This window comes from Carcharodon carcharias, chromosome 22, assembly GCF_017639515.1.
Source record: "Carcharodon carcharias isolate sCarCar2 chromosome 22, sCarCar2.pri, whole genome shotgun sequence".
NCBI lineage: Eukaryota > Metazoa > Chordata > Chondrichthyes > Lamniformes > Lamnidae > Carcharodon > Carcharodon carcharias.
This window is the reverse complement of record NC_054488.1, coordinates 42,008,420-42,021,074: the sequence shown is the minus strand read 5'-3', so window position 1 is coordinate 42,021,074 and position 12,655 is coordinate 42,008,420. Positions and strand designations below refer to the sequence as shown.

Here is a 12,655-nt window from a genome sequence, read left to right as displayed (position 1 = left end):
TAGTTGCAGTCTACACCATCTACAAGATGCATTGCAGCAACTTGTCCAGGCTTCTTCAACATTACCTTCCAAACCTGTGACTTCTACCTCCCACAAGGACAAAGGCAGCAGGTGCATGGGAACACCACCTGCAAGACTTCTCCAAGTCACATGCCATCCTGATTTGGAAACATATTGCCATTCTGTCATCATTGATGGGTTAAAATCCTTGAACTCCACATCTAACACAGACTTCAGAAGTTCAAGAAGGTGGCTCACTACCACCTTCTCAAGGCCAGTTAGCAATCAACAATAAATGTTGGCCTTGCAACAATACTCACATCTCATAAATGAAAAAATAAAAATAAAATAATATGTATGCTTCCAGAAGGTGACAACTAGATGGCAGTTTAGGAACAAAAGCCATGGCTCTTTTAGCTTCCCTAAAGCAGGGAGGCTAAAGAGATTTGTAGCATTCCTACTACTAGCCTAACTGAGTTCTGCAAACTCAGCACATAAAGGGAATTGAACCTGGAATCTTCTTAGTCTTATGGCTCAGGTATTCACTGGAAAAACTCAGTGAACCATAAGGAGAGAATTGCAATTTGCAAAGATAGGCTATTAGAAATAACTGAGAAACAGTGCTTGCTTTCAATCCATCAACAATAGCTTACACGATTGCATTGTCACTGTGCTGCTGATTAAGTATCTATTTGCTTATGTTGCTATCTTCTTGTAACAGCAGATGAAACTCAATGGTAAGATAATTTAAATTCAAGGATAAGTACAAAGAAGAGATACTATTTGACCCATCCAGGTCATCAAAACCAAGAATCTCCCAACATAACATCTCATTGGCAATCGAGAACCAAATAATTATGGCAGGTGCATCATTCTAAGAAAATGTTAGCGGTTCTTTTATAAACATAACAGATGATGACAATAAGACACATGTAAATCTGTGTGTGATGTAAAATGACACACGGGACTTTGGCAACTTTTCCTTCCTTGAAAAGATCAATTAGAAAACATTTTGTTCTAGGTGGGAAAGGATTTGCTGAGTTCGTGGGAAGGCAGATTTCATATTACAAACTGTTTGGAAATTGGTTGTTTTTTGAAAAAAATATTCTCTCCTTTATATTCCCCTGTCTATTATTGCAACTGATGACCATGTCCCTTCCCTTTCCGGGACCACTAAAGGGCAAGTCAAGTCCAGAATGGGACTAAGGAACCATTGTACTATTTCTGTTCAGAGTATATAACTGGAATCATTTTACAGACAATCCCAGCAATTCTTTGATTTCATAGTTTTTTCTTCTCTTTGTAGTTTTTTAAAACTTTTTTTCTCTGAATTTACTGTATTGTTTATTTAGAGTTATAAAGCAATGACTTAAACTTAAGGAACTACCCTGGGTTCCACAAAATTTATTCTGAAAATAAAGGAAAAGTTCTGAGTTGTGAAGGGTTCTTACAGAAAGAATGAATCAGTCAAAAGCAGGAGAGATGCCTCGAGAAATTTGCGAACTTGAGAGGTCTTTTCAGATCATATAAGTAGGCTGTTTGATCAGCTTAGTTCACTGAGTCAAAATCATTGGCTTTGAACTTACGCTGTGGGATCCAAAGGTAAATAGCTCAAAATATTTAGTTGAAATGCCTCCTTTAGTGGAGGTATTAATCCTTTCAAATAAAAGTACATTTAGCAATTCTACATTCCCAGCAGGGAATCCACACTCATTGCGAGTATGGATCAGAAATGGGCTAAAACATTGTACAGTGTAATCACAGTTCTCTTGGTCTGTACTTCCTTTGAATGTAGGCTGGTGCTAGAAGTGTAGGGTTGCTGAATTTATTAATAAATGGGTTAATACTTCTGTTAAAATAGCATTCCTAAAATAGTGTCCTTCTGCATAATTTCAGGTCCTTTGCTATGTACTTTATTTATATTACCAGTTACAAAAGTCCTATGATTGCTTATGTGACATATTGCAGGAAATTGTTATTAAATTATTAAAAGCAAGTCTGTTGAATAGTTTCATCTATAAAATGAAAAATAAGCATGAGTCTGAGAGTCTTAGTTTAATAATTTGGTATTGAGCCCAACAATTCTCTTAGTGGTAATTGATACAAAAGAAATTTTCAGTAGACCCAAGATAAGCTTCACAGCTTAGGTATTCCAGAAGCTGTTAACTGATCAGGTCCATTGTTTTTGAGGCTTGTTAAAATACTAGATATGGCAGGTATAATTGTATTTATTTTTTATAATTAAAATCAGCATGCCAAATGCATTATTCTGAAACATTTTTCATATTTATTTCAGATGACGTACCACCTTATTTTAAAACCGAGCCCATTCGCTCACAGATTCATTTGGAGGGAAACCGCCTGGTCCTGACATGTATGGCAGAAGGGAGCTGGCCTTTGGAATTCAAATGGTTGTACAACAATACGGAGCTGACTCATTTCTCTCTAGAGTACAGGTCAGGAATCACACTTGAAATTTTAGTTTTGTTCCCCATGTTCAGATTATGCTAAGGCCCTTGGTTTTGTATTTTGAGGAACAGAATGTAAAAGCAAGGAAGTAATGTTGGATTTACAGAAGGTGTATTTAGGAGTTAATTGGAGTGATATATACAGTTTTCAACATGCCTTTATAGCTATGTTATAAAAGCAGCAAATTGGGAGTTTTTTTATCATTACAGGAAGACAAGTTGTACTGGTTGAACTAATTGTGCAACAGTTATGAACATACTCAATCTGTTCATTTGCTGTGAAATAAATTAGCTTAATGATGTGTATCTTTCCTTGAATTTCCAAATGTTTTCTCAACTTGCTTTTGGAAAGGATGGAGAGGCCCACATGAGGCTAAAATGCAAAAGTCATGAATATCCTGTTCTAGACATAAGATATCATTGTTACACCCTGGGATATGCCATTGTCTGGTTAGACTTACAGTCATAAGGGACACATAACTTGATGCAAAATGTTTGGATTGTTTACGGGAATGTCGTACTCTGAAGAATGCCCAAGGCAAGACCCAAATATGTGACAGTTCAAAAATGGTTCTATACTGAGCTGCACCATTTTACCTGTCTGCCTCTGTTATGAACCTGCCTGTCCTCCCACAGATTTTGGTATCATCAGCAGACATTTTTCTCTCAATTCAAAAGTTCAGATCATTTTTGCATATTATAAGCAACAGCAGTCCCAATACATAACCCTTTGGAACTCCTTTCACTTTGTATCTTCTGCTTGAGAAACAAGTCCATCTACTACCATTGACAAAAGAGTCAGTGGCATTATAAGGAAAATCTTTTTATGCAGTGAGTGTTTAGGATCCAGAATATACTACCTGATAGTAAAGTGGAGGCAGACACAAGAAGGGCTTTCAAAAGGGAATTGCATGAGTATCTGAAGAGTAAACATTTTCAGGACTATGGGGCAAGGGAGGGAGGGGTGGGATTAACTGAGTGGCTCTTGCAGACAGCCAACACCGACACCATAGGCTGAATGCCCGCATTCTGCGCTGTAACCATTTTATGATTGTACATTTTGTGCGGTGATTTTGATATTTTTCAACTTCCCAGTGTTCAACTTTATCATGAAACTTGTATGTCATATCCTGAGAGTTCTATTATTATTTGATAAAAGAAGCTAATTAGCTACACGGGATAAGCTATTGTGTGTGAACTAGATAGAAATAAGTTTTCAGAATCAGCTTGTAAAAAGTGTTGTCATTACCAATCACTGATTAATTTAAACAAAACTCAATTGTAGACACATTTCCAGCATGTCATCACATCTTTGCTTAGCCAGTTTGCCAGCATCAGAGAGAATTGTTCGAGTCTAAGTGGGTTATCATCTGAAGTAACTTTTTCCATACAAATCTCAGAAATTCCCAACAAACTGTTATTGAAAGATTTGATGATATTTGTGTCTGTTCTGAAGCACCCATGTCCAGAATGTTTCCAGTTACAATGGTGTTTTGTCCAGAAAAGGTCAGTTATATTTTAGCAAAAACTTTATAGAAGTTCATAGGGAGCAAGAGTGATCAGCAAGAGAAAAGATGGATCTAGTTGATGGTGCTTGTGTGAAGTTGTATTCTAATCCCATATCAGTAGAGCTCATCAGTTCTTCTGAAATGCGCACAGAGTAAATGAAGGGCTTCAGCACATGGGATTATTTCAATTAGGGAGTCATGCAGGAGTAACTATCACTGACACCACTACCACCATACCCAATCCACTCAGGATAGCAAACAGATAGAACAGTCTGTCCAGAGAAAGTAGTTAATGTGAAGTCAACTAACACCATTAAAAGGGACAAAAACAAAAAATGCTGGAACAACTCAGCAGGTCTGACAGCATCTGCGAGAGAAAGGCAGATTAAGTTCGTAGTGGACTCGAAACATTAACTCTGCCTTTCTCTCCACAGATGCTGTCAGACCTGCTGAGTTTTTCCAGCACTTTTTGTTTTTGTTTCAGATTTCCAGCATCTGCAATATTTTGCCTTTACCTTTAAAAGGGAGTTGGATAAATATCTGTAGAGAGGCCTGTAGAAATATTGGCAGCATGATTTCAGTTTCTTTTAGGAGGGATGTGGGAACCATCTTAGTGTCCCATATGGTAGAAATCAACAATTGGTGGTGGGGAGGGAAGCCCATGACATAAAAATCAGGCATGGCTCTGGATAGATCTAGCTTGATGAAATGGAAAATATGTCGGCACAAAGTTTTCTGGCTGTGCCCTGGCTGGATATGTCTAGTTAAAAATATGTGGAAATATCAACTGTGCAAGAAGGACACACTGTAACAGATGTGGGAAACAAAAAACTTGTGAAACAAAGCTAATGCAGGCTGGAGAGGCAGAAATTGGAAAGGTTCTTTCAGGAAAAAGCCCTGGCCTTTGCAGTATCAATAACCAAGAGTGTAAAACCTGTGAATTAGGCAGAAAGGTCAGAGTACAACTTATGTAACTCTTCAGAGTATTATGATGATGGATTTAATGAAAGAGAAAATGTAACATTAATAAAATTAAAACTCATTTCAATTACAGTTTAAAAGACTGCAAGAGAGAGCGCAGTTAAAATTCACATTGCAGTCTGTCCAAATTTATTGGGTAGATTTCAGATCTGGGCTATTTGTTACAGCTGATGGACTGTAAGCATAAATTAACTGGAAAGTTAAAGTGTCCTCTCTTTTGCCTTTTAGTCTTTAATGGGGAGAAATCTGCACAACCATCCAGGTTTTGCGTAAAGAATTCTCATAGTTAAATATTAAAATGAAATCTGCCTCAATGAGATTTTATTACATTCAGTGCACCTTAACGAGCTGCAAACTAACGAGTGAAGCAAAGCCATTTCTGTCTGATAAACATGAGCGCTTAAGATATTATAAGCAGCAAATGTGAAATCAATGTTAATGCAAATGGATAATGCTTGTCAATTTTTGCCTGATATGAACAGCAGTTTGTTTTAAACGTGGATGTTTTAAGTGCTGGGGATTGTGATGCTACAGAAACCTCCCTTAGTAGTTAGCCTTTAAATGACCTCAGGATTAACCACATTCACATGTAAAGTGCATGAATAGTGACCTTAAAGGGATAGGCTGGATGAACACAGCTCCACCTGACGAGCTAAATGTCATAACTATGTTGAAGACCATAGACTAATCCATAGCAACGTCAAAGAAGATCAGCTTTTGATCTAATGTAAAGTCTGTAGGCTTAAAGTTGGCCTCCATACAATATATGATGTTTTAATTTATGTATAACCAGCCCCTTCCATTATAGATTTAAAGATCATTGTTAACTGCTATTACAGGAATTAACAGGCATGCTTAATACATTAGGCATTAATCGTTTTGAGTCCAAGTTCTACTACCTCGGGATATAGGTGACTGAGGTGTCATTGCTTCATATTTATAGAAGCAGGCTGGAGCCTGTTGCTGGGAGACTATAGCCTGGAGTGAGGATAGGGAAGAAATAAGGTAAAGAAATGCACCCCTGTCTATACCAGAGTCTTACCCTTTCTCAAAGCCTTAAAATTGAGTTGTTTTTCTGAGGCTTACTTTCATCAGCTTGGTTTTCCCTCATGATTAGTTATTCAACTCAGGTTAGGAAGGCAAATGCAATGTTGGCATTTATTTCGAGAGGACTAGAATATAAAAGCAGGGATGTGCTGCTGAGGCTTTATAAGGCTCTGGTCAGACCACATTTAGAATATTGCGAGCAATTTTGGGCCCCGTACATCAGGAAGGATGTTTTGGCCCTGGAGAGGGTCCAGAGGAGGTTCACGAGAACGATCCCAGGAATGAAAGGCTTAACATATGAGGAACGTTTGAGGACTCTGGGTCTATACTCGATGGAGTTTAGAAGGATGAGGGGGGATCTGATTGAAACTTACAGAATACTGAAAGGCCTGGATAGAGTGAACGTGGGGAAAATGTTTCCATTAGTAGGAGAGACTAGGACCCGAGGGCACAGCCTCAGAGTAAAGGGAAGACCTTTTAGAACAGAGATGAGGAGAAACTTCTTTAGTCAGAGAGTGGTGAATCTATGGAATTCATTGCCACTGAAGGCTGTGGAGGCCAGGTCATTGAGTGTATTTAAGACCGAGATAGATAGGTTCTTGATTGGTAAGGGGATCAAAGATTACGGGGAGAAGGTGGGAGAATGGGGTTGAGAAACTTATAAGCCATGATTGAATGGTGGAGCAGACTCGATGGGCCGAATGGCCTAATTTCTGCTCCTATGTCTTATGATAATTTTCAGATCTCTGCAGAAATATGACATTGGAAATTTAGCTAGTCCGTAATGTTTACATATCCTGTAATCCAATAGAGGTGGTTAAATAAAAATGCATATACTTGAAAGAAAGTTTTAACAACAACTAATGTAAAAGAGATTAATAGAGAAACAGTACCTTCTAGAAAGGCTGCAGCATTGATCAGGAGGGGAAAGGTTTATAACTACTTGAAGATTTAGTGTCTCATATTAGACTGAAATCAGTGGCCAGATTTTCCTGTGGGCTCGAGGAAACTCAACCTATGCACCTTTGCACTTTCTAACATGAAACACCCAATACATATGTGACTTTGCCTGGAATTTTTGTCTTTTCACACAGCTGGCAGGTTCACAGTGCCTTTTGCGAGCTGTGATGGAGTTCAGGAGGTGTATTGGTGTGGAGGCAGGTCGGCCAGAAGGCCAGCCTCAGTTCTCCAACACAGCAGCCCAGCTCCCAACATCAGTTAAAGACCCTCTAAACCTCACCCCTCATCCCCCACTCACCCCCATGCCACCCCTTACCCCATCACCATGCTACCTCAGATCACCCATGCCACCTTCATGCCCCTATTATTTTCCACATCCACTCACCCAGTATGCACAATGTATAGTCCTCAGGAAACATGTAATAGCAATGGGGATTATTTTAAAATCACTGGAAAAAAATTAAACCTCTAATAATCCAATAAAACCCTGTGTTCAAACACACTAACGTTGATACTGGGGGACAAAACTCCTCCAGTGCAAAGAAAATTGTAATCTGGTAGGTGCTAATTAGGTTTGTACACAAACAAGAAACCACATCAAAGACATATTCTGTTATTGCAGCCTCTTAAAACTTTCAAACATTTTGGATCAAAAAACCAGTTGCTGAACTGAAACATTATTAGCCTTTGAAACTTAGCCAAGCATTCATAATGGCTACTGCTATCATAGTAAAAGCTTCCAGCTACATTGTCCGAAACTGACAGAACAGAATGGTATCCCTTCTCAATTTTAAAGCAGAGCGCATGTTAATCAATGGAGGGGAGCAGGTGCAGAGATTTTTTAAACTTTCAAAATCTGGGCTTTTTAAACACCCAGAGCAGTCACTTGATTTAAATCACAACACAAAATATGACAGCAGAGGCTGACAGGATTTTTTTTGTACATTTTAATGCATTATGGTACCTTATCCAATGGAAAAAGTACTGAAGTGCATGACAACACACACAATGGTGGTCAGTGTAAAAGTCAACTTACCTTTGCAGGATAGATTCCTATCATGAATCACTGCATTTAAAACACACCTACATTATAATACAGCATCTAAAAATATCAAAAATGTTACACTTAGATTTCAGAATGTTCCCAACTCCTCAGCAGGTTTTCCTCAGTGGTCATGAACTCTCCAAGGAGGTGTGTTTTCCTAGGGCTTCCTAAGTCACACCTACACCAGCAAACAAATATTTTGTGCAGGAGGAAATACAATTTTCCTATGGTCCTCAAAATGAGGACTCTTGACCTCGGAAGAAATGTGTGTGTTTTACACCCAAGTCCTTCCTGACCTGTGAAAAAGTCACACAAAAATAGTGGGTGGTTGGGAAGGCAGAGGAAACTTGTTTTTCCAGCATTTTGTGACCCAATTCACTGCTCCTTTGGGAGACAAAAATCCGGCCCCAGGACTTTGCAGATTAAGAGAGGGAAACAAAATGGAATAATACACTAGTCAGACATAGATATTCAATTGGAGAGGCTAAGCAAATAGATAGAGAACAGGCACATGGACATCTGAAGAAAACTGCTAGACCTGAAATTGGAGACACAGCATAAAAGTGATAGACACACAGTACAGAAATTGCCAAAGAGGGACAGGTGAGATAAAAAAAATACAAAGGTAACAGGAAGACACAGGTAGGTTATGGTGATATCATGAAAGAGAGAAAAATATAATGGAATGAGAGCACTCTCCGTAAGCAAGGCCGCAGAACTACAACTGCCCAAGTCAAAGAAGTCTATTTTTGTCATAGCTGCAGACAGAACAAAGGCACCAATCTGTGGTTTTTAATGGTATTCCAAAAATTGGGTGGGAAAATTATGAAATTCTTCTGTTCCAGTTTTAAAACCACATAAGTTACTACAATGTATATGAAGATCATAAGTATTGTTATTTATGGCATAATGCATATCAGAAATACTTGTTGATAAATTAGAAACAGATCTTTTTGTTCATTGTTTTAAGTAGATTTTGTTGGCACCCAATGATAAAATGCACTGTTAAATGTAGAATTGATATATAACCAGATGTTATGTTTGAAATAGGCAGAAATAAAGCAATCCAATAGCGCAAGTCTAGGATGGCTCAAAGAGCTTATATTTGGTTAATTACTGCTATTCAATAATAAGGTACAAGATGACTTCATTCAGTGCTGTTTGAATGGCACTATTAGTCAGCTGCAAGGCATTGTATGGATGGTAAAGCTATGCACTTGAATGAAAATTGCCAATTTATTTTCCTTCTAAGAACAGACTTCAATGGATTGAATGAAAGGACATCTGGGCTTTTGAAAAACGGCTCACTTGAAGTATATGTATGAGTTCATTTTTTTGCTTATCAAAGATGATAATTTTATTGCCTACAGTAGCTCTTTTTCTGATTTACCCAATGAAATAATAATTCTACAAACACAAAATTGAATTTGTTGCAACATTAATGTTGCTGTGAAGCTCTGTTTGTAACAAAGGCACCACCTCAAACATTCAGACATCTTAAACTTAAATCCTCTATTTAATGACATACTTAATCAATTCTGACAGTGAAAGGGTCTCATTAAAACCATGTGTTCAAAATCTTACCAGTCATTGGGAGGTACAGAGGGCAGTTCAGTGTAACGCTGTTGGTACTTAAGTGGTCTCCCCACATTATGGCTTAGTCTTTAAGAATTAATCACTCCAAGAATGAATATGATATGAATACAACATATGGTTCTAGCTGGGCAAATCACAAAGATTGGTTTCCATATATGTCTGATGTAGCAGCTTTCCATCAGTAGATTGGACTTGCACAGGATACCGATGACATCTAGAGGCAGGGTACATTTGAAATAACTAAGAGTTTGTAGATAGAAATTAAGATTAAAATGTACAGTCAGGATAGTTTGTTTAAATGACTGCCTTTATAGTGAAAGGATATTTTTGTCTGTTTCTGGCTTAAATGATAATGTACAATTCGAGCTTTGATACTTGTCGAATTAATTAAATTCTTTATTAACAGCATGTTAATCATTAAGATAATTATTCAAGTTTTTCATTGTATCTTCATTATATTTAATTAAGATCTGTCTGTTCAGATTATGCCCATTAGGTGTTGGTTAAATCTGACAGCCTTGTATCACTGTGCAAACAATGCCGTAGGTGTCAACTTTCAGGAATTGGACAGCATTTCCAGTTATGAATCAGACTGTGCGTCGTTTAGAGGGGCTGGTGCTGCCATACATGATTATAGAATAAGACTATCTACTATTTGTAAATTGGTTTATAAGGTTCGCACTTCCAGACATTATTTGTTTCAAAAGGTTCGTGACATAAATTTGCGTGAACTTTGAGATAAATTGAACCTGGAGCTTGAAGAAATGTGAGTGCGGAAGCATTAGCAGGAAAGAGCACGTCTTAGGTTCCATGTGAAATTGCTGTTCTGTCCCAACAGACTTGCCAACAAACATTCACATTGGAGAGGGTACAGATCCCATGAAAGCAAGTGAGAATTCCGTATCAAGGACCTGTAAGGGATGAAATAGGATGGGAGGAGGTTTGAATGAAGCATAAACTGACCACCACCTTCTGAAGGGCAATTAAGGATGGGGAATAAATTCTGGCCTAATCAACGAAGCTCACACTGTAAGAATGGATAAGTTAAAAATAAATTAACACCAGCATTGGCTTATTGGGCTGAAAAATCTGTTCCTGTGCTGTAAAAGTGCATCTAATTCTCCATGGTACCTTGTATGCCATGATAAATGAGTTTGAGTAAATGTGAAGAATGTAAAATGCATTTTTCATAGAAACAAATTTTACATGTACCTTTTGAGCCACAACACCAGTATTAATGAAAGCTTATAAACTTTGGGCAGGTTACTCTCAATTGGTATCGGCACAAAGGGACAAGAAAAGGCACAGTGTACAGCTCCAGTTTTGTTTTTAAAAACAGTCATATCTGAATTGTTCTAGAGTCCAGATTTTTCTCAGTAAATTAGAATTAGTTAATCTAAATTTAGTTCAGCACTAATACAGCTTTGTGTTAGGTCAGAAACTAGAACGTTCCATATTTCTGCAGTCATTGTAGCCTTCTTAGACATGTACTTATTTAGATTAGCAATAAACATTGTCTAAAGTCACATTTACAATGGTATTGATTCAAACCTGCATATATTCATCATCTTAATCTTGTGCTGATTACGAATATAACTTAATGTAATAAACTAGCTAAAGAATTAAGAATAAACCTGGGGCAGAATTTTTTGTCCCACAGGCAGGTGCGTGCCCAACCCAAACGGGAGTGAAATAGTGTCAAGAGGCAGCAGCGCGCCCACTAAGAAGCCTATTAAGGCCCTTAATTAATTAATTAAGTTGCATTTTTTGCTGCTCGCTCAACCATTCGGTTGGCGGGCGGGCAAACAGGCTGGGCAGCCTTTGCATTTTTAACAAAACCTCATCCACAGGCGGGATGAGGTTTCCAACACTTACTAAAAAAAAACAATAAAAGTTTTGTAACATCCTTTTTTACATGTCCCCTCGACTGAGTCACATGTGCGGCAGGATTTTGCCCTTGTCGGGAGGGCTCAGCGGGGGCGGGCGAAGGTGGTCGGGAAGCTGATCACACCTGCGAACAGCTCTGTACTGCAATTTCATGCAGGCAGCCTAAATAAGGCCCGCCCTGTGTGGATCGCGAGCAGCAGCGCTGAGCGTTGCCTGTGCAGGCGGGGTTGGGGGGTGGGGTGGTGGGGGGGTGGTGGGGGAGAGCCGGGCCTAGCACGCAGTTCGTGCATGCATGTGAAAGAGCGCTTCAGTCTCCCTGGGGTACGGAGCTGCCTCAGGGAGATGGAAGCACTTTTTTAAAAAATTAATAAAGACAGTAAAAATTTAATAAAACATGTCCCCTCATGTGACTCTGTCACATGAAATGGGACATGTTTTCAATTCCAAGATAAAGTTTTTATTTAATGTTTATTTGCCTTAGGAAACCTCATCCTGCTCGTGGATAAGGTTTCCTAAAAAATGTAAAGGCTGCTTGGCCTTATCGCGTGCCCACCAACTGTATGGTTGGATGGGCGGCGTAGAATTAAATTTAATTAGCTTGTTAATGGCCTTAATAGACCTCTTAATTACTGGCAGGCACACAGCCAACTCTGGCATGCGAAATATCAAGCAAGTGTGCGATGACAGCGGGACACACGCCTGACGTCATCGCAGGTCATTTTACACTCTGGCGTGTCGGGTGCGCGCCCACATGCCGAGCGTGATATTCCACCCATGGAGTCATGTTTATCATTTTAAAATCCGTCATCTCCCTGAGGCAGCCCTGTGCCTTCAGGGAGCTGCCAGTGTGCGCTCGCCCCACGCACGCACACACTTCAGCGCTCGTGCTCCTCCCGCCCCCACCCCGGCAGCGCTGAGGCTTTTAGTGCATCTTTCACGCTGGCTGGCTGTCAATTGGCCAGCCAGTGTGAAACCATGGTCAGAGCCCGATCGCGGACGGCGGTCAGTCTTGCGGTCGTTCCCGGGCCCGCAAGCTGCACCCACCCAATGAGGGGGAAATCCTCTCCCTGGTGTGTCATCACTATTCAACCTTATTAGAAGCTTTGTTCTATTTTTACTGTTCACTTGGGAACAGCAGGCACACAGACCAGTTACATCAAGCG

At 39.3% G+C, this 12,655-nt stretch overlaps 1 protein-coding gene across 1 annotated transcript in view; it reads left to right on the top strand.

Annotated features, from left to right (window-relative positions):
• The window catches only part of LOC121293629 (protein sidekick-2-like), a 941,309-nt gene that overhangs the window by 452,260 nt on the left and 476,394 nt on the right, over positions 1–12,655 (top strand). Inside the window, exon 2 of the mRNA XM_041216767.1 lies at positions 2,297–2,456. Within this exon, the coding sequence (XP_041072701.1) occupies positions 2,297–2,456 (160 nt within the window). The remainder of the gene's footprint in view (positions 1–2,296; positions 2,457–12,655) is intronic.